Here is a 22,030-nt window from a genome sequence, read left to right on the forward strand (position 1 = left end):
TACCTCATAAGTCATCAATAATTAATTAACTGATGGAATATCAACATACATATTTACTACGTGTTAAAATTTTTAACATGATGTTTTGTAATGGATTGTGAAACCACTACAAAAGTTTGTGAAATGAACTTTGTTCGAAATACCACATTTAATATCAAAAACTTATAAAAATTAAATTTTATTCATGCTCTGTTACTCTGAAAACAAAGGTACTTTAATTGATGTTTAAAGTTTAGTCATAGACTTATATAAACCACCATTGACAAGTGTATGTTATATATCGTATAATAGTTTTGACTAATCAAAGTTTTCATTCATTACGTAATCATATACTTCAGGATATAAATACATGAATTCTGGCATGCGATATGTAGACCCACTTCCAAGTAAGTATATTTCCCCTAAGTATTTTGGTGTGAAATAATGTTATTATCTTTATCATTACACAAAAGAAGCATTCCTTAACAATTAACAACTCCTTATTACATATGTATTGTGACATCGAATCTTGTACTGAGTTATTGTTCTACAACGTTCTGTTAACTACAATTTCCGGATAATAATACTGTTACTAATCAAATCATCAGTATTTACTTTAATTTACAGTAATATAAATGTGCTTAAAGAAAAAATATTAAGAAAATCAAGGCGGTTAATAAGTCAATTATGAAAATTAATCAGATTATATAACTAAGCATAATAAGTATAAAGTACAAATTAATAGTGAGATGACAAGTGTTTTAGTAGTGTTACAAATAAAATGAGCTTAATTTGGTTTCTCAGCATAGGAACTAGGTCAGGGACTTGAAAAAATAGACATTGAAATAATGTTAATTAAAAATGATTAAAATTACTTAATAAGAAGAATTCAAATATTAAGATAGTGAAGAATCGCAAAACAAAAACGAAAGGGAAAGGCATATGATAGTAACAACCGTAACTGATAAAACCATTTGTCAAGCCTTATCCTGCCAAGAAGGGGACAGACATGAAATAAATTTCATCAGAACAAATGGACTAAAATTGCATATCCAAACTCATATAGACTCTGTTACAGGTAGGAGACTAAATTTAACGAAGATCAGAAATGGCAAAAGTATATGGTAAATTACTTGAACTGATTTCATTTTACCTAATACATAATAACTCTCGACCAAATATGATATGTCTATGTATTTGTCTAACCGTTTACAAACCACTTAAGGTGATGTTCACTTACCTGATTTCCTGTATCATCATAAAATAATTTTACTAACTGTTACATTTCATTTCACTCTGTCATTTATTTTACTTCTCAAATTATTCTGAAAAGGGTAGTGTTTCATATTCATAACATACTAAATGAAAACTAATAGTATTTGAACAATAAATATCTTTCTAAAACTACAATATTTTAACAGATATTATAATAGATGAACAAAACGAGGTAACAGTAATAAGTCGTTTATCTGGATTTGCATATTTTTCACAACTTATGCTCAACACAGAGAATAAAATAAGTCGTAAGCTATTGGAAAAGGAAATTTTTCCATTCGATCCAAGATATTGGAAACAAGTGAGAGCAAAGCACCAGAAATCGAAATATTTCAGGTACTGGTTCTTCTTGGAATACAAATCGTCCTATCAATTGGAATAACACTTGGTTTGACGGTAATCCAATACATGAAGTTCCATTCACCATCTATTGACAGAATAAATGGTAAACTGGACATAAGTTTAGTTCTTATACCTGTTGAGACGGTGCTGGCGTAAGTGTATTTTCTATAGTAAATGCTTTAAACTAACAACATTATTTATTTGCCACTCCTGTCGTGTGTAATATCCCTTAACGCATTACGCAAACATAAAGACAAACTAATATTTTTCAGTTATTTGAAACATGACTCTGTGAATAAGGTAAACACTCTCAATATCACCAATGAGTAAAAATATTGGTTTCTGTTTGTTACTTGTGATTACCACTGAAGATTGTCTTGAAACTGAGATGTGAATGATAGTAAATTATTTCAGTTGATGTTATATTTTTTTCAACTTGCAAATGAAGTTTAAGTACATGAAACACCTTAAAGCTTAATCGAAATGTATCACGTTCGGTTAATGATGTATTTTGATTATTCGTTTCAGAATAATAAATGATGGGATATTAGTGTTTCTTTTGGTTTCAACAACAGTGCGAAGAAAGTGTCCAGTAAATATTGTCCTTTTGATGTTATATGTAAGTCTATGATGTGTAGTTTTTTTATTTTTAACAAACTGTTCCTCGTCCGCTTAATTATATAGTCTACTAATGAAATACATTCATATCTACATCACCTTTTATGGTAAATGTGAATTTTCTAGGATGAATAAAGGTCTTTGAAATTCCTACACTTTCTGGTTACGCTACATTCTATAAATATAAATCAGAACAAAATGCACTAAGATTCCTCAACATACACATTTTAATCCTGTTAAAACAGGCTCAGTTTAGCTCTTACTTAGTAAATTTGTCTTAGATCTCGATGTTGAGAGTTTAATAATGATGACATTATTTACACTTTTAAAGATCGAATATCGGATGAATCTACTGAATAGTTTACTTAAACATACTTTCATAATTCGTTTGAATATCTATAGACTGATTTTATTATTATAAAAACCATATAATTCTTAGGAAGTCTAAAAATATTACAAAGAATTATGAAACTGTACAAACGGTTGATTTCAATTATTATTAAATATATTCAACTCTTGACCTTCTTCTACGTTTTAGACGATGCTTACTTCACTGACAGTTGCTCTTCCATTTACAAGTTTGCGAATTGAATGGAAAATTATGGCATGGGCAGTTACTTTGTTGTCGTTTGTAGCATTTACATTATTAGGAGCATCTATTCGAATACGTTTATTATATACAAATTTATGGTTTCTCGTGATTAGCACCACAGAGCTTATTGCTATCATAGTTGCGGTATTTGTATCACAATATTTTAGACTAACGGTATGTTTAGAAAATCTAATTTTGTTTAAAAATTTTCGGTAATAGTTTTCAAAATATTTCATATATAAACAATAATGCGCATCTCAGTGCTTAATTCGTGACATATACATTAGGTACGAAGATTTCATATGCTCGCTTATACATAGCTTACCATTTCGTTTTAAATTGAATGATTTAAGAAAACCCAACTTTGATGATGTAGAATATTTTCATTAACTGACCCTCAAATTAGAATTTCGGAAAAGTAATATCACATCGACATATCTACACAATACTCAAACAAGATGTGTATACATCATAGTTACCAAGTGTTCTATCATATTATCCACATAACGTTCTTTTCAGATGGTAATGATCATCTGTGCTGTATGTTCAGCTATTTTTTTAATCATAGTAAGTTGGATTCAAAATATCTTTATTTTTGTGTAATTTTATGGTGTACTTTCAAGTTTTTCATAATACAAACTTTTATTACATAGATGTTTTTCTGTAATCCATTTTGTAAATTATAGAAAAATTAATTTTTTTTAAAATTCACATTACTAATTGAGCTAAGTTAGTTAAATGAAGAAAGCAAAAAGCATTTACACAATGAAGGACGCTTCAGCTACGCTCATCATTGACCCCACCGGTAATAGAACATAGGAACTTCAGCTAATGAAAGCCGACTGAAGTATGATATATAGGATATTGAATGTCGCCTAACTGATTTGAAAGACAAACGTTTCACGCTAATCAGAACTCTCATATAATAACAGACTTTTGGGCCTGACATAAAGCAGATCATTTTGAAAAGCTTCAATATATTAAGTGGCATGATTTAATAACAAGGACAAGTGTATGTCCAATACCAGTTGATCCGATTGAATAGAGATGTTTGTTTAGATAGTATGTTTACGGAAAACATCAAATAAAAATTGTCCGATATTGCAATCGTTAAGTTCATCATACATTGGACTCTTCACTTATTCTAACGTAAAATGATTACATAAGTATTAATTTAGATTGTAGTCGGTAATTAAGGAATTTTTTAATCAGTTTCTCTAAAAGAAATACAATTAAAAATTCACGCAGTTACTTTCTTACTCAAGTTTAACTTGAGGAAGAACATTATTTTTAGAATACAATGATTTCATCATATTTCATTGATTTATCATCACCTAACTACAAGCGTGTTCCTTCAGTTAGTGCAAAGATTCTTGACCAGGTGTTTACAGATGGTAAAAGTAAGGACTGTGTAACATTGCGTTTCGGCAATTAGTTCTATGAAAGCTAAGAGTCTTGTTCAAGAATCTTCATCTACCGACATTTTTTCGGTTCAGACAATAAATGTGACAAAAAATCGGCGAGTATATAAGTGAAATTTTTTTGAAGCAGTTACACTGGCTTGGATTCATGTAAGTTTGTACATTTGGTAGTTTAATAACAATCATATATTTTATTTTCGAACCGTATATTTAGCGTACACAATATTTCATTCTCGTCATTGTTGTTATCTTTAAGGCATTGTGGTACCCATCTTGTTAACTTCATCTCGTCTCAGTCGTGAGATTTAGATATTTGAGTTACCGAAATCATGTACATCACTCTGTAATAATTATGCCCGAATGATAGAGTGACATTGCTGAAATTCAATAAAATGATTTTTCTATCAAAGAAATAATATTCAACCAGTCTCAGAAGGAAAATATTTTCATGTAACTCAAAACTGAATTGAACCGTATCTCTGCGATAATGAATTGATGACAGACTGTAGTAGTACAAGTGAGTTTAATGAACATGTTACGAGATAACTCAAACCAGTAGTGTACAGATGTCTGTTGCACTTTGTACCAGATAGACCGTTCAGTCATTCGTTTCTTTCTGAATAATCTGAAATATTTCATTCCAGACATTATTTTATCAAAAAAGCATCTTAAGGGAAGAAATATTTTGTATACTTATATGTTGACACGAAACAATGTAATAACAAAGTACATCTTTCGTTTTCTTCCAGTTAATGCTGATTGTAGGACAGGCAACATTTGGTAGACATGACTTTCGAATTGCCGGTGATGATTACTGTTTAGCTTCATTGTTATTGTACACTGTAATGATGATGGATTGGTTAACGATCGTTCAAAACTTACAATACTTCATAAACAACACACTCAATAAAACACAAACCAGTAACAGCAGCCAAGTTTCATTTGAAGTGTTGAAATCTAATAAATTGCTATTATAATATTAGAAACATTATTTAGATTTTACTATGTGACTTAATGGCAACATGGTAGGCACACTAATAGCTGTACATGTAAACGTAATTAGTTATCTCGTTTAATTACCAGATTATTAAAAACTACGATTTCATGTAACATAATAAACATGTTTTTTCTGGTGATAAGTTACCTTTTATATGACAAGCGTTATTGAAATTTACTCAAGCTGTTGACTGGACTCGTGTTTTATTGATCATAGTTCAAAGTTTGATATGGAATAATTCCTTAGTAAATCGATTGTTTATTCGCTATCATTAACTGGTTGTACAAATAACATCGAAATCAACCAATTGAATACATTCAAAAGGTATACATGTACATATGTATGTACTTTTAAAGTACTGTCGTATTTTATTTTTACACTGATTCAATTTCAGTGATAACAGTTTATTTATTCATAATTTAGGGGTGAAGTTATGTAACAACTCATCTGTTGAAGATGCTGAGTGAGTGTATCATCTGATCATCAGAAAATTTATTAGTTGTTCTGATAAGGTTGGTCATATGTACGTCATGCTCATCACGTCGTGAGCATTTGTGGATTGTATTAAAGAGGACACCATTTTGTTTAAAAAGGAAGATTGTGAAGAATCTATTCAGAAAGTAAAATGTATTTTATCCCACAACTAATATATATATATATATATATATATATATATATATATATATAACACGGGCTTCATATGAATTTACCTAATCGATAAATGATTCACGTTCAGGGGCTTATCGACCATTCTAATGTTTCATCATTCTAATAACTCAGTATAGTTAATATTCACAGATAATTAAATGAGTTACATCTATTGATCTGACTGTCGTTACGTATATAATATAAATAAACCTGGGGTTCCAACATATATGTACTTAGTGAATGTGGACTGTTTTTCTCAAATACCTGATCTACTCAAAACCATTAAATCTACTAACATAATAGTCATTTGCAGGAAGTGTCACCTTACCTCACAAATTACTTTGTAAACTAATATAAATACATGATGGATGCTATAATAAACATGGAGGTAGACTTTAAATACATGACTTGGAATCACATTACAAGATTGAACAGAACTACTGAATCTTTCTCCTCTATTTTTCAGTTTTTCACCCTTAAAAATTAAAAATATACTTCCCTAGACTATCTCAACTATATGGATTCCTGAAATATAAGTTTCAAAGATTTTATTGCATGGGGATGGCTTCAGGTGAACTCAAGGGTGCTTTAAGAAGCTCTAAAAGAGCCGAAGACATTCCATTCAATCACCGTTTGGAAGAAATTTCCAGAATTTCACTGTGCAGCTTCTCGATTAGACAAATGCTAAAAACTTCTTCATTCGGATTGGATGATTGTAACGATGATTAAATTTTTAATAAAAACTATAAATATCCGTTTAAAGTAAGTGGCACTGGATTCGAGTCCTAGTGTGAAAATCAACTCTGGGATACAGGTTCATCCAGCTGACGAGCCCTAAATAGGATTAAACGCGCGTCCTGTGTTCTACTGTTAGCCACCATCAACTCTGCTTATAAACATGATAAATGTTTAAATTATCCATCTCCACAGTACTTGTGACTGAAGAGAATATCGAGAATTTCTGCACAAAGTACACATATGCCAATAAGAGGGTGATCAATTGCAGTCCTAAACATTAACGAGAATATTAAAACAACAAATACAAAAATGAATTTAATAGCATTTGTGTATCGCTAAAGTCCAACATATTCGTATAGGAATAAGTAGAATTGGTTGACCCCTTGAAATTGAAATGCTTAACTCTGGAAATTTGTTCGACTAGTCTTCATGGTGAATATTAGTTAAATCAATCCCCTAACAATTTAAACATAACAAACTCATTAAATATTATTAGCTTATAATCAGTTAGCATATATAAATCCATTTCAGTGTGTCATACAAATAATGTCTTTCATCTTTTCGCTACTTTTTATAAGAAATCAACTTAACTAACTTATAACTTAGCGATCTAAATAAATGGAATACAAATCATAAGAAATAGCTTATCATTATAAACTAATTATTATGTGTATGTGATGAGTGACAAGTCATATCTGTCATGTGTTTGTACAACTTTCTATCACTGTACCTAATATCATAAAGTAAAACGCTGAATGATTTTGCAGAACAAATATGTACAATGTCAAAACAAAATGATCCATTATACAAAAATTAATAATAATGTATATACCCGTCGTTCATTTAAGGCTATTGCACCTGCAAATTGTTCTTATAAAAACTATGGAGGAATATTTCAGTTAATTATTCACTATCTTCGAGTGGTATTTGGTCATCGTAAAGTGTACACAATCTAAAAATCAACTAGCGTTTATTGTGACAAATTAAATAAAAAATTTAAAATAAAAGAACTGATATCCAACTCTTTCAAATATGACATGAATTTGCTTTTCCAAACACTAATATGCATTTTCCTGTAAAAGTAAACACGGAGCGAGTGAATGAAATCCACAATAAAATGCTACAGGAAATTTGCCTTTTTACATGAAAAGAACTGAATCTCTCTAGTAGACTTTGCTTTTGAGTTAATAAATAGTAACTGGTTAAAACCCTCAACAAATCATGTCAGTGAATTAAATAAAATATGAAAATGACAATATTGACAACATATGTTAGTCTGAATGTTGTTGAGACTAATAACGTCACTATTGCTTATGTATTTAATAAACTGAGAAAATGTACGTCCTCAGTGAAGTAAGATGATACACTGTTACGAACGTCAACTGTCTGATTCAGTTAAGCTACACAGACACAAAGTGTAATCAAAAGCCTTTTTTCACAATAACAATGAATTATTTTGAAAATGGTTTAAATTCCTTTATTCACCAAGTCAATTAAAATATATTCAGAGTAATTGTACTAAATAATAACATAAACCCATAGCAATAAATCATACAGTGCCCCTTTCGAGTATCATTCGAAATTTGATCATTTTCATTGCACTTCGTAATTGTCCCTGTTATTGACATAATAGTCAAATGCTTCCTCATTATAAATAAAAATTATCTGCAATCACAATTCTTCAACATTGATCCGTGGTGTCACGACTCGCCCAGTGAATGATTTGTCCTTACAAAAGCCAGTCTAATAGTCTCGACGTTAGACGTCTATTGAGTTTGGAATCGGGCTCAGTAACAATCTATAGAAATTTTTGCCTGGTAATAACAGTAGTGTGATGTCGTTGTAGTTCTCACACTTACTATGATCTCTCCAGTATCCTTATCGGTCAGCTTGCAATTCCCGCTAATTCTTTATGAACCGCACGTGGAGTATATTTGTATATATATTTGTATATATTTGTATTTTTGTTCATAACTGGTTGCACTGGCTCACTAAATTTCCTTGTCATTTTGCTGTATTGTACAGTTCTTCAATGTATGGCCTCCTCTATTAGCTGTTTTACTATAGTTTCGAGATTTTACAAATATTTCCACGTGTCAACCCTGATTTTCTTCGTCACCAGTTTGTTGTACTTTTGTTCCTCTGTTATTCACTGATAACTTCTTTTTTACTCTCTTCAATTTAACCCAGTATATTCACAGAGACTTAATATATATTCCGAGCTTTCTTGATGTATTATCATTTTTATGTATTCACTGATATGTGTGTAGAAACCCTCTAGTACATATATTCTTTGTGGCTACTTTTCCGTTTTCCCTTTGCATGGAAATTTCCCTTCATTGCTCTATGAATGTACGTATATTAAGTTCATCTTTTTATTTCTTTAGGTTTATATTATTTGTTATTTATACAATCTAAAGTTCATCAAATCTTTGATACAATTAGGGATTTTAATAACCGTCTCACTTTAGTTTGACTTAACAGTCCATTTTCGTTACTGCAATGCTGGACTGTTATTCCTTCATTCTTTCTGTGTGAGTCGATTACTTTAGTTCCACCGCGTTATAAGAGAAACGGGTCCCATTTTTATTGGGAAGAATAATCGTTGTGGACAGACAATAAGTTGTTGGATTTTTTTCATTATTTACATAAATATTAACCTTGAGCTTTATTGCTCAACTATGGTGTAGACTGAACTGGTTTATTGCTTTTTTGACTAAAGAACATCGTTCATTATTTGATAGAAGCACCTTACATTTCAGGGAGTCAGTTCAAACTTTAAGTTTTTACTGAAACTATGACTTTCTTCTATTTCCTCGGTCTGTATTCACTTCAACAATGGTAGTTCTTCCATTCATATGTTTGAGAATTGCATTTCTCGTTTCAGCGTGCTTTGTCGCTCTGTCGTGGTTTTTCATTTGTATAATAATTGGTAAGTTAATTCAAAAATGTATATTAACCAACATTAAATTGTTTCTAATTGCTTATGCTATTGGATTTCTTTTGATCACGATTGCGATCGTTATTTTAATCCACATACTTTTCTCAAACAAAGTATATTCGGAAATTTATGGGCACAGTGTTTTGTCTTAGTACATTTTTATCATTAAATTAAAAAAATACGTTAATGTTTAAACTCAACTAAGACAATTTAGACTGTTTCGACTCGTTTACATTAGAATTTATATTCAAGGGTGTGAAGTTGTATTGAGATTTTTGTCATAGTTTATGCTTTATTTTCCTTTCAGTTCACAATGAACGTTTTTGATGTATGTGAAATTATCTCGATAGCCTGTTAAGTTTATTTATTATTTATTTAAACATAAATATTGGTACAAGGAAGCACCAGATACATATGCGCCATACAAATCTCATCCGATTTGCTTGAGGGCTGTGATACTGCCCAGGTGCCCGAACTGAAGCAGGTGGTTTTCTTAGGGGGCCACACCCCGAGCCTTTGAACGAAAGGTCTGATCCACAAGGCAGTGGAGCATCGTGAGGAGATGCAGTCCCATGGTAGCCGTTGACCAGCAGCAGGTTCATTCGCCATTCGTTCCATCAGGATACTGGAGCCCATGTGCACCATTGGTTCGGAATCAGGGTTTTCCAACTCCCCTAGGTGGACCCTCCGTGTCCACCAACCCGGTTAAAGCGCCGGACATTCGCTTTTCGTCCTCTCACTTTCGTAAACAACACCCCCGCCACGAGAAGGCAGTGAGTAGGACTTCCCTGGCAGAGGCTATATATTCGCTGGCCATGTGAGAGCATTTCGAGAGGGAGAGTGGGCTATCCCCACTCTCGGCCATACCAGGGCATTTCTCTTATTTTCATTTAATGTATAAAGAATTTCTGCGACCTCATATGTAGAATCATTTACAGCCATTTTTGATTTGGAACAGATTTGTTCAGCGAAACATGGCAGGGCATTCACTAACATTCTGGAAAACATTAGCTGAGTCTACTTTATGTAGAAATGTTTGATAAACAAGTTTAAAAATGTATAAATAGGTCTACAACATATATTGGTGTTATTTCCTCGTCGATTTCTCATTGCCTACTTACAAAGTTGTATATTTCGTTAGGTTGCTTAGAACTTTAGAACACTGTTACCACATTAGTTTCTTGACAATGATATGACGTATCGCGCAGTCTGATAACTTTGAGACAATCCATGCATTCATTCAACTGCTTTGGTCAGAATAACTGATCGAGAGGATAAAGTTCATCGTTCTATGTTCTACATAATGGTAATAGAACTTGGTGATACACAAATAAAGATGTCATTTACAGGGGACAACGCAGTTCTTCGTTTCTACGTAAATATCAACTTTGAAATAACTTATTAACTTAACGTGGATGAACATAAGACTGGAATGAAATAAAGCACGATCACTATAATATAAAAATATTGTTATTTTGTGTTTTTTAATGTATGAAAAGCACTACAATTTCCGTTTATTTGCTTGATGTTCTTAAAAAATACATTACATTGTGTCATACTATGGCGAAGCCTCGAAGTTGAAAACAAATGACTATTACATTATTTATCAAAGTCTAATAAAAATCTGTGAAATTCAGTAATAAAAATGTGAGTGCATGTGAGTGAATCGAATGATTTTAAAGTATTGGAAATGAATGTATGTTTTTCACCCCTGTTATGCCGTTGAAATCTGTTCTTATAAATTTGTAAACTATCACAAAATTCTGAAACTCATCTTAACACTAGATTTCTAATCGATGCAAGAAAGCAGATATCAATGCACAAATCATTTTTATACTGTGCAAATTAGAGTTTTCGTATTGTTTCAAATCAGTGAAATATAAATAATGGGGATTAAAACAACAAGTAGAATCGACCGATATTGTTTTCAGTTAATTGCAAAATAAAAATATGCTACCATAACATCTATCAACAAGTGAATTTTTCACACCTGACCACAGAAGTTTCTGTTGATGTACATTAAACCATTCATAATTACAACGTATTTTGTCTACTTTTTCAGTTAACAACTATGACAGGACGTGAAACATTTGGTGAACCCGATGTTCTTATTATAATAAGCGATTACTGTTTCGTCAATACGACACTGAATACTGTAATAATGTTAAATCGAATTACAAGCTTTCAACAATTATCCAAAAAATGTTAACAAACATGTTTTGTCAGAAGGGGATTTGTGGAGATTTCAGTATTTTTTCAAAGTTGAAATCATGAGTCAATTGAAGCTAGACCACCATTGAAAACCTGGGAGCACTGGACGGCCGTTTCGTCCTGTTATGGGACTCCTCAGCAGTGCGCATCCACGATCCCGCACTCGCGAGATTCGAACCCAGGACCTACCAGTTTCGAGTTTTGATTGAATTGGTGAAACTGAATCTAACCTCTTAAATATTAAAAGCAGTTTAAAAAATCTTTATATTTACTGATATAGCAGCACAGTGCATAAATTGCTAATTCAGTGATATTTCGTCTTCTTATGTTAAAATATGGTAAACAAGTCAAAATATCGCTTTGAGAATATCATGAATAACATCTTCAAGGTAATTTACATCAAAACTTTTCACCAGTTGAAATATCTTTCAAAATCCTAGACATTGCTAGATCTTTGCTTTCTTCTGTTAACATATTTCTAATTGTCAATCCAATAATACACGCAATAACTGATGAAATATCACCAGTTTTGAGGTATATCTCATTTGATTAGACTTTATTAGTAATTAAACACTGTAAAGAAAAATAACCTCTGCATAAAAAGATATTCGGTGTGGTTAACAGGTTATCAGTCTACTGAAAGAGTATTTGGTGTAATATGAATAAAATGATGTACAATAAATGTATACTAAACGTTTTTCAAATTCTAAATTTATATTAAAATTCATTCAACTAATGAATAAAAGCTGACCTTTCAATTCTGAGTTTCTAATCATAATTTGTGTGATGCATGTATAAATGAATACAAAGTCGGCATAAAAGTAATGTTACATAACTTACAAACCTTGTACAGTGTTTTCGAATTGCGCAACCAATGTATTTATATGCTGAGATGCATATTTATAAAAAGTACGAACAACGCTTTAAATTACAAAACAGTGAACGAGTTTTGAAACTCGAAAGTGGTTTATAGACTTCTAGTATTATATATGCATTTCAAACAAAGTTAGTTTGACGGTTTTCGTAATCAATCAAGAATAGGAAATTATGTTTAGAAATTTCACATCGGCCAAGTATACACAGTTAGATATATGATGATATTTAACCTTATGATGAACTTCTTCTAGCTAAAGTCTAATTTTACTTTTCTTACCTTACTCTAAACACTTCAAAAGTGATACAGTTGTATCCGTTAGATACTTATGAACAACCACAATATTTTAAGACATAATACATTCCAAAATTATAATTTTCTCCGATGATCGTTTAATGCTAATGGGATTTGCAAAAGAAATCGAAACAACAAATCATTACTCTCAATTACACCTACTAACTGTGTAAAATAACTACTTCTGAAGTATTCGTTAAGAAAACCACATTTAATCAATTCGGAAAGAATAACAGAAAAAGAAATGTACACAATCATCTTATCGATATTTGAATACAATAAATCTTAGATTGAAAGTCAATATTTATTTATTGATATCTGAGATTCGTTTGGTATTCATTTATAATAAACACTTTATTCAAAATAAACTAACTACTGTCTTCTTATGTAGATCTTTATTTTGATAATTCGATAAATGAACGGTTGATAAAAATGATATATTTGACTGAGTAGTTTGAAATATAATTCTGTAAATAACGTAAACACTTGGGGATTATAAAGTTTTACATATATTTACTATAAGAAGAACAATACTGCTTGCAGAATACTAAGTTTTCTTTGATATTTCATGTGTATCCGTGCAATTACGAAGTCGAGCCTCATCTATTCAAATTAACAAAAAGAAAAATATAATCTGTTCGAGGTGATGAATGGCTAATATTGGTAAATCACTGGAATTTAAAATCATGGTTTTACAATGATCAAAATTCGTTTATGTGCTGAATTTGAAACACCTAATGGTTGATATCTGCCTGATTAATTTCCATGGTGAAAACTAGTTGTATGAATGTATTACTTTTCTCAGATTTACCACATTACGTCGTGTAACCTAACATATTTGTTTATGAGGTAAAAAACTCATTTTCTAAAGATTTAAATCTCAAATTTCGAGTATAAAAACATACTGACTTGTACTAGCTCAGTCTCAATACACAAAATTGAATAAATTAATCATATAGTTCAAATAGTGTCTTTTTTCCCAAACTAATATTAGAAAAATAAAATTAACAATCGGTTTACGTTTTTGTGATAATGGAAAGTACTACGATTTTCAAAAATGTAATAGAATTATGGCATGTACTATTTAGAAATTTAAAGTAATGTACTTACATATCTTTAAAAAGCTTCACATTATTGATATAATGAATTTTATAACTTTACAATTTAATCATTTCTTAACAATAAGTATTTCTTTCTCTTGAGACGAACTTATTCAAAGTTTTCAATATGGCGTTGCGTAGATTGTTGAACTTCATTGAAATCGCCAACCTACCACTGTTAGACCAGATTTTCAGTAATGGTCTGACATTGGTCGGTTTATGATTTCAGTGGACTTCAAAGTTGTCCAAAATTTTGTTGACTTCAAATTCCCCTGACAATTAGTACTTCATCTCCCCCAAACATTCGATTGGATTGGCATTTCTCTTTTCCTACCTGATGTATATTAATTTTCATCATTCATTTAACGCATTGACTTATGCGAGTTGACATTCCATATTAATCGTCTCATCATCAACACATTTATTTTATTTATCTTAAATTCACATGCTATAATTTTGAACAGTATATTTTGCCTTAATCTTGGTAACGTTTTACATTACTATTTGAGATTTATAAATGTGGAATGTTAAGAAATTTTACTGTACAGAATTATTCGTTCTTATATGAGTGTTTCGATTCGTCATTAAATGATATTGCACTAGTATTCTACGTTATCTTAGGTGATAACTAATTCATTTTCAAAGTTATTTCTCCACCCAGTTTGAGAATACAATAGACAGATATTTGTTTAAATTGATTATATCACTCTTCTGTGATAATGTGTTCTGATAAGATGTATTTGTGTGTTTACAAACAAAATGTATATGCAAAACCAAAGCCTTGAACACTTTTTCAACATAAAATAGTTCATATTACGTGTTGTTTTAAAAGTGTAAACCATTTGATGATGTAGGTATAATTACCAAGTTTTGATTTGATAATTTTGAATAAATTGAGCATTGGGTAGATTGTTATAAATAAATTAATATATTTGTAATATCCCAATGAGTAGAAAAATTAGATTTTCTGACGTTTCGTGACTCAGTGTAAGCAACTTCTTCACAGAATAAATGACCAAATTAACATTAATCCAAGTTTAAATAGTACTATTTAAACTTAATAGTACTAATAGTACTTAATAGTACTAAATAGTACTTTTTAAACTTGGATTAATGTTAATTTAGTCATTTGTTCTGTGAAGAAGTTGCTTACACTGAGTCACGAAACGTCAGAAAATCTAATTTTTCTACTCATTGGGATATTACAAATATATTATTTATTTATCATTGGATGATGTGTTTGGTTAACAAAAAACAGTTAAAAATTAAGCTATTATTTTGTTTATAATATTCTTTTATACAACTTCTGTTAAAGTCATTTGAGATATGAAAGACATAGGTCTAAGATGTAAGGTAGATTATCAAGTTAGTGAGGAAAGAATATGGCTTCTGTTAATCCAGTCAATTTTTCAACCAAGATTTCCTATGTATTTTCAGTACTATGAAAAAACGATCAAAACAGCCTAATAAATATTTGTATCGGATTACATTGGACAAAAAGTTACCGTATACTTACATCATGGGATCTGAGTTTTAGTTATTCTTAGATCTATTTTATGGATTTGACAAATACAGGTTTCCTAAACAAGCCATTAAACGTACTTGAAACTCAATAAAAAAATGAGATTTTAAACTATTTTATTCACTATCCGGTTGGTAGATCAAAATATGTATTTAATTTGAGTTGTAATTCTTAACTAAAGCTGTGCGATATCAGTAGATTCATGATTTGAATAAAAGTTTCTTTACATATAACGAATGCTATGACGAGAGAACAGAGTACGGGAAAAATATGGAATTCGACAAGTGATCTTCAAATGAACCGGATGGTGCGGGTCTGTAAAGACAATTTCCCAAATGGATGCTCTGTAAATCTTCCAATAATCCTAAATGTGAGCTTTGTTTCCGTACATAGATTGTTCTTGGATTTTTTATTGTTCTGAAGTGATTTATCGGTCTGATATATCATATGCTTTTTGTATGAAAACATTTTAATTGATTACAACAATGTATCCAGACACCATTGTTATATCTCAATCAGAAGAAAATTGTATTTCTGACGCTTCGTGACCCAATGTAAGCCATTTATTCAGTGTAAATAAATAACCTAGCTAAATTAACATTAGGTTCTTTTAAAAACTTGTGATTATTTAATTTAAATTAGGTCACGAGACAGCTGAAAGAAAACAGTTCAAATGATTACTAGCATATGTGTGAGTTTTGTTACTTAATTACAGTTAAAGATTGCTATTTTTACCACCAATGTATGGTTCATTTTGCCTTTAGCCCTAATTATCATATTTAGTTGGATGCAGCGAACCGTGTTGAAAATACGTGAACAATCTAGAAACCAGAATATCATTTACCTGCGAAATCGTTGTTGTCATTTCTGAAACACGTTACCTTCATTTTTTTAGATCGTAAATTAATATCTCTCAAAGATTGATACTGAGCAAATTTTATATGCAATATGAATAATTTACATAGGATATGGTAGGCTGAGAAAAATAGACCATTATGTATCTCATACTATGCTTATTTAAATGTGAGAGCAACATTATTTGTAGAATTTATCTGTATATTATTGTATTCTGTTGATATACTTCCATCTTTTATTGAGATTTTTGATAATCTGGGTCTCCGAAGTATTGTTAGCGTAACACGGGTCAACCGGCTGAGTATCGCTGGAACTAGACATTAGCTTTATGACGATTTGTGTATTGGCTGGGGATTCTGTTCATACTTATCAAACTACGTAACTGGGTCATTGGTTGAATATGAAAAAACATCAACTTCAAACTGAAAAGTTGACTATAATATTTATAAGTTGTATAAAAAGTGGGAGTGGTCAAACATTATTAGTATGACCATAAAAATAAATTAAACATAGATAACGTACCTAAATGGTGCATTTCCTATGGTGAAATAAATTCCGGTGAATACATAACTATACATCTGAAACCTAAACCGTAAAATTACCCATCCCGTGTTATTATTTCGTTTTTTAATATTATCCAATCATCTACCAAACTTTCAGATCTTATGATTTTTCTACATTAAATAGATGTTTTATCGATGAACACCTGAATTAAAAGATATCAGCTCAGGACACGACAGATATTAGTGAGAATGACTAATAAACGAGACGTTATGACAGTCGTAGCTTATTGAATGTTGTTACTTACTCTCAATAATTGATTGTATCACACTAAATTTTAACTGTAAACCATTTGCCTGGAACTCAGGAGTCTGAATGTAGCACCTGAGTTTCAAGAGCTTAGTTTCGTCATAGACGAGGTGATGTTTAGCACGTGAATGAATCGTCCATTGGAAAAAAGGAGTATCTGTCTAAGAATTCATACATTCAAAGATTATTTTAGTTGAGTTGGTTCTTGACCAAAAAAGAAAGGATTTATTTTTCTGTAAACACAGTTAAATTCTAGACGTATGCATTAACTGCTTACACGATGATAATCATTATGATACACAAACTGCTAACTAAAATCACTGTCTAGGATAAATATTTTCAGTAAGGCAATGTAGACATACTTTGTACAGTCGTGTTCAACAGTGCTGTCTGAAAACCGTCATCGAACCTCCAAAACATAGTTATTTTCAAAAACGAATGACAATGACTACGTTCGAGGTAGCAATTAGTTGCCTTTTATAAATCTAATCAAACCAGAAGAACTTGTTATTTCATGTTTTATTCTTATTTGAAAACATCAGTACTGTTTAATTAACTTTTAACGGTTTTTAAAATTATTGTCAAACTGGTCACGTCACAAAACTTTTCGAGTTCCATTTGAAATCAACTACTAGTGGTTTGTACGATTGTGTGTTAAGTTGACATGATAAATATTTTATGTCCAAAGATATTGTTGATATAGAAAGACTTTTCTTCATTTGTCACCAGTATATCTAACTTACATAAAAAATGGATGAACACGAAGTTCACATCGTATTGAATTACATGAAATTTTATAACGGATTCGCATAATGTAGATCACTAGATTGAGCAGACACATTTCATTGATTTGGATGAACGTTTTGTTCCACATACTAATTTAACTGGAAAACTACTGAACAATAATAAATAAATTATTCTAGTAAATTGTGAATTTATTTTATCTTCTACTGCAAACTTTATGTCGGTCTTAAGTAATTGACAGACCTCAAGACGTCCACTAATTTCACACTGTCTCCTCATTGTTAACAATCCAATGACATCTTGAAACCATGTCATATTACTGAAGAGATTTCATCAGGTTATTCGACAGTAACAAATTGAAGGAAGTATCGTATCATTCATCATCTTTCGTGTCAGTCAAATGTCTTCTTGAAGACATTTGTGCAGTTTGGAGAATTGTTTTTATTACAGAAACATCTGCGAGAACTATGAAAATCAAAGTAGCTGTTGGAAGTTGTTCTGTCTTAATCTGACATTCACCTTTCAGTTGTGTTTGCACATATACGATTTGACATGAGATGGAGATTTTGAGCTGCGTCTATAAAATGTGGATGATCATTCAAATCACTACATAAAACTCGTATTTTTAGACTGAATAAATGATAACCCATTTTCACTCAAAATTTACAGTCCTAAATTTCTAAATCTGTCTGTTATGTCGCTGCCTTATTAGTTCAGACTTATTAGAAGTATCTCATTGCGGAAAATAATGTCTGATCCTTATAAATGTCTCATTATAAGATGAACCATCTGTTGAGGAGCTATGTTTATTTTAACAGAGTTATTTCTAATCTTCGAATGCTATGTATAAAATAAGGATAAGTATGCAGATCAATCGCGTAATAGTCGATCAAAACATTTTACATTAAACGAACTTAATTCAATTTTCAGATGGATTCTGAAGGTTTCAGAAAGAAGAGAACCTGCTGAGGTCACCAACATGAAGCATGTTTAAAAAATTTTATGGATCTCGTCGCTTGACTGTTCCTGAAATATGGTAAACATGAAACAAATATCCAGTAATCTCTGGCTGTTGACAGTCATCTAAATTATATCACTATGCGACTTAAACTAATTTCAAACCATATTAAGTGTAACAACTTATCTTTCAACTCAATGATCTAAATTTCCGTAGCCTGTTCTGGGAAGAATGTAAAAGGTTCAACTCATTTCAAAGTCATGTGTGTATAAACCTTCAGAATCAAGAAAATTAGTACACCTTATTCAATATCGTAAATGAATGTGGGTGATATCATGAAAAGAAGCATTTGTTCTGGGTAGATTTATATGTAACAAAACTTACTTGCACCGTCCCCCCTCATAAAATATCGTCCGCTGATTGAGGATCGCGAGTAAACTCTGTCTTGAACTCTCTTTTTCAGTTCCTGCCAAGTGCTATTCAGTGTTTTGTTTGCTCCCGATTTCCAGAGAAATGTGTTTTTGTATTCAGCTACTATTGTGCCAGGATTAAATTACTAGCATTCGAATATGTATGGATGCTGAATTCATTCATTTTTCAAACATTCAGTCAAAAACTAGCCGTTAAGTCAAGTGATTATAACCCAACATACGGTTCGTATTTTCGACTGATACAACTATATTATTAAAATTTAAAGAAAAACAGAAAATAACATGACATTTTATACAAAAATGAGTGACACATTTACAATTTTATCATTCACATTCATGGACAATAAAAGATCGAACAACAATTTGTGGAAGAAAAAAGATCTCACTGTTAATGTTGTTGAAAGGTTGACGAAAACTGTTTGATAAGTGTTCTTCCAAAATTTACAAAATTTTCAAAATGTATTCCTTGTTTAGATATTTCAAATTCTTCGCTATTGTGTTTACTATCTGTCATCAAACTAGTATACAAATCCATACAGTTGCAGAGACTTCCATGAGGAGAAAATGCAGTTGTTGTTTCTAGCGTGAATCACTGCCCGATTCTCTAGCAACAACAGCACTCATAAGATTCAGAACAGAAAAATGATTGAAAGTGACGAATACCATACAATTTTTGAAAACTGAAAAACAAATGGACAACCTTACAATAAGCCTATATTTAGGGGAATAAATTTATTTGTGAATATCAGCCTACTGTAAATAGTATAACCATTCACTTTAATTTTATTGACACATGAAGAAGAGGGACAACAGTAATAAACTTCCTATAAGATCTTTGAAATAAACAGTTCAACATCAGAAAATCATAGAGCCGAAATTTTAGCACAATGAAATTTCGAAACAAGATATTTTATATTGCATAGTGTGTGTATTGAATGAGTGATTTTTAAGAATGTATATTATCTGAAACTTAATACGTAGAAGTCTTTAGTTTGTCGAATTGAAAAACTGTTGTTGTAATGATTTATTTGACATATTTAAGTAGATACTATGCTTAGTTTTTCATTGGCTACAATAAATCCTAGCCACAAACAACTAAGTAACTTTTTAACTATAAACTGTATCTACAAAAACTGGATAAAACGAAGAACACAAAACAACACAACAATAGGTTCGTACTCATTGGAAGTGGTGTCAGGACTTCTTGAAAATTCCGATATTTTATAAGTCTTGATTAAAGTAGGTGAACTCTCTACAACATGTATGATGTCTGTATATAATAATGATTATTTTGTACGTCAATCCGCGCTTATTACGAATTTCGATTGCAGGCCTTCAGTGATATTCATGGAGTTCAATCTAATTTAAATCAAACATTCCTGGTAGCCTATAGTTATCACATAAGTTCGAATATTTCTGATCATAAGATGACAGTCTGAAATGCATTAAGTTTAGGAAACTCAAAATAAAAATGAATGGTTAGGTAACAGTGAAGTTCATTGGGGAAATATAGAGGGAAAAAGTGCTATTGCGTCTAACCTTGTGCATTGTAATGGTCAATTATCAACAAAAAAAGTATGAAAGCCCAAGTTTATCCTAGCATTATCATTTACGTATCGCTTATAGGTGTAAAAGAGTCTAAAAAATTTAACGTGAATGAAAACATTGTCAAAAAAATCAGAGTAAGAAAACGGTTATTTAATTAACGAATATCAAAACTTGTACATTCAGCATAGGTCTGAACATCATACATTTGGATATCACGCATAAAACACTGAATCTCCTTTCAAAATTCTGTTTTCATATACTTTGATTCAACAATTCCTACAGTGTTTAAAAGTTTATTTAAAAGAGAGCTTATGGATAAATTCCAAAAACCCTATCAGAATTCTAATAAATGTTTGTAAATCATAAACTAACTAGTTACTAAGTAGTTACACTTCTTTCAAATAGTTGAGACGAAAGAGCCATTCAATGTTCTTAGGATTTCAAAAGAAAACATAATTATTTTGTAAACTATTTTAAAAGACGTTTCATTGTCTATATGATACTTAACGTTCAACTGTCTCACCTATCTATCATAAATTACTAGTGCTTTTTTGATTAAAAGTTAATTTCCTAGGTACTATCTGTTATATTCCGACGAGAATTATGAATGGTTACTTTTGAGAACTATTTATGAACCAATAAGATATATTTATTTTTATTGTATAATTGGTATGTAATTATGAATTACAGTCTCTCGAATTCACAGCCACTTTCGGCAAATCATGTACAAATGTTATTTTCTATTTTATGGTACGAATTAGTCCGTTTAGTTTGTATATAAACCAGGTATGTTTAAAATACATTATTCATATATCAGAGGCTTGGATTGGTGTTTCTGGACTTAACAGGAGGAGCTAGGCAGGAAGAAGGACCGATAAAGACTCTAGACTGCTTGTATGGGTTTTTGTGAGTCATTGGTTCGGTCGATAATTCGCTGTTCTGTAATTACCGGTATCATTACGTCACATATATCTATAGGGGCGCAAGGCCACTAATTATAAAAATTGGCGACGGGGTGAAAAAAATTCTGAGACCTTAGTCTTCAAAATGTAGAACTATGGTCAGCCAGTAACTGAATGAAAATCAGTGTAATTATTTAGAACAATCAACATATAGAATTTTCGTCTGTCTC

At 31.0% G+C, this 22,030-nt stretch overlaps 1 protein-coding gene across 3 annotated transcripts; it reads left to right on the forward strand.

Annotated features, from left to right (window-relative positions):
• Positions 1 to 1,402: 1,402 nt before the first annotated feature.
• Smp_004420.1 (hypothetical protein) lies at positions 1,403 to 5,364 on the forward strand (the record flags this gene model as incomplete). Of its 3 annotated transcripts, XM_018790730.1 has the most annotated exons (6): positions 1,414 to 1,555; positions 1,591 to 1,650; positions 1,692 to 1,748; positions 2,125 to 2,215; positions 2,753 to 2,980; positions 4,977 to 5,204. In XM_018790730.1, 3 exons carry the CDS (start codon positions 2,207 to 2,209, stop codon positions 5,202 to 5,204), a joined length of 465 nt encoding a protein of 154 aa, XP_018645972.1. The 3 variants fall into 3 exon arrangements, with proteins under 3 accessions (XP_018645970.1, XP_018645972.1, XP_018645971.1); XM_018790728.1 differs by having other exon boundaries at positions 1,403 to 1,555; positions 1,591 to 1,748; positions 4,977 to 5,364; XM_018790729.1 differs by lacking the exons at positions 1,414 to 1,555; positions 1,591 to 1,650; positions 1,692 to 1,748 and adding an exon at positions 3,326 to 3,373 and having other exon boundaries at positions 2,207 to 2,215.
• Positions 5,365 to 22,030: the final 16,666 nt, after the last annotated feature.

Source organism: Schistosoma mansoni (assembly GCF_000237925.1).
Source record: "Schistosoma mansoni, WGS project CABG00000000 data, supercontig 0037, strain Puerto Rico, whole genome shotgun sequence".
NCBI classification, from domain to species: domain Eukaryota; kingdom Metazoa; phylum Platyhelminthes; class Trematoda; order Strigeidida; family Schistosomatidae; genus Schistosoma; species Schistosoma mansoni.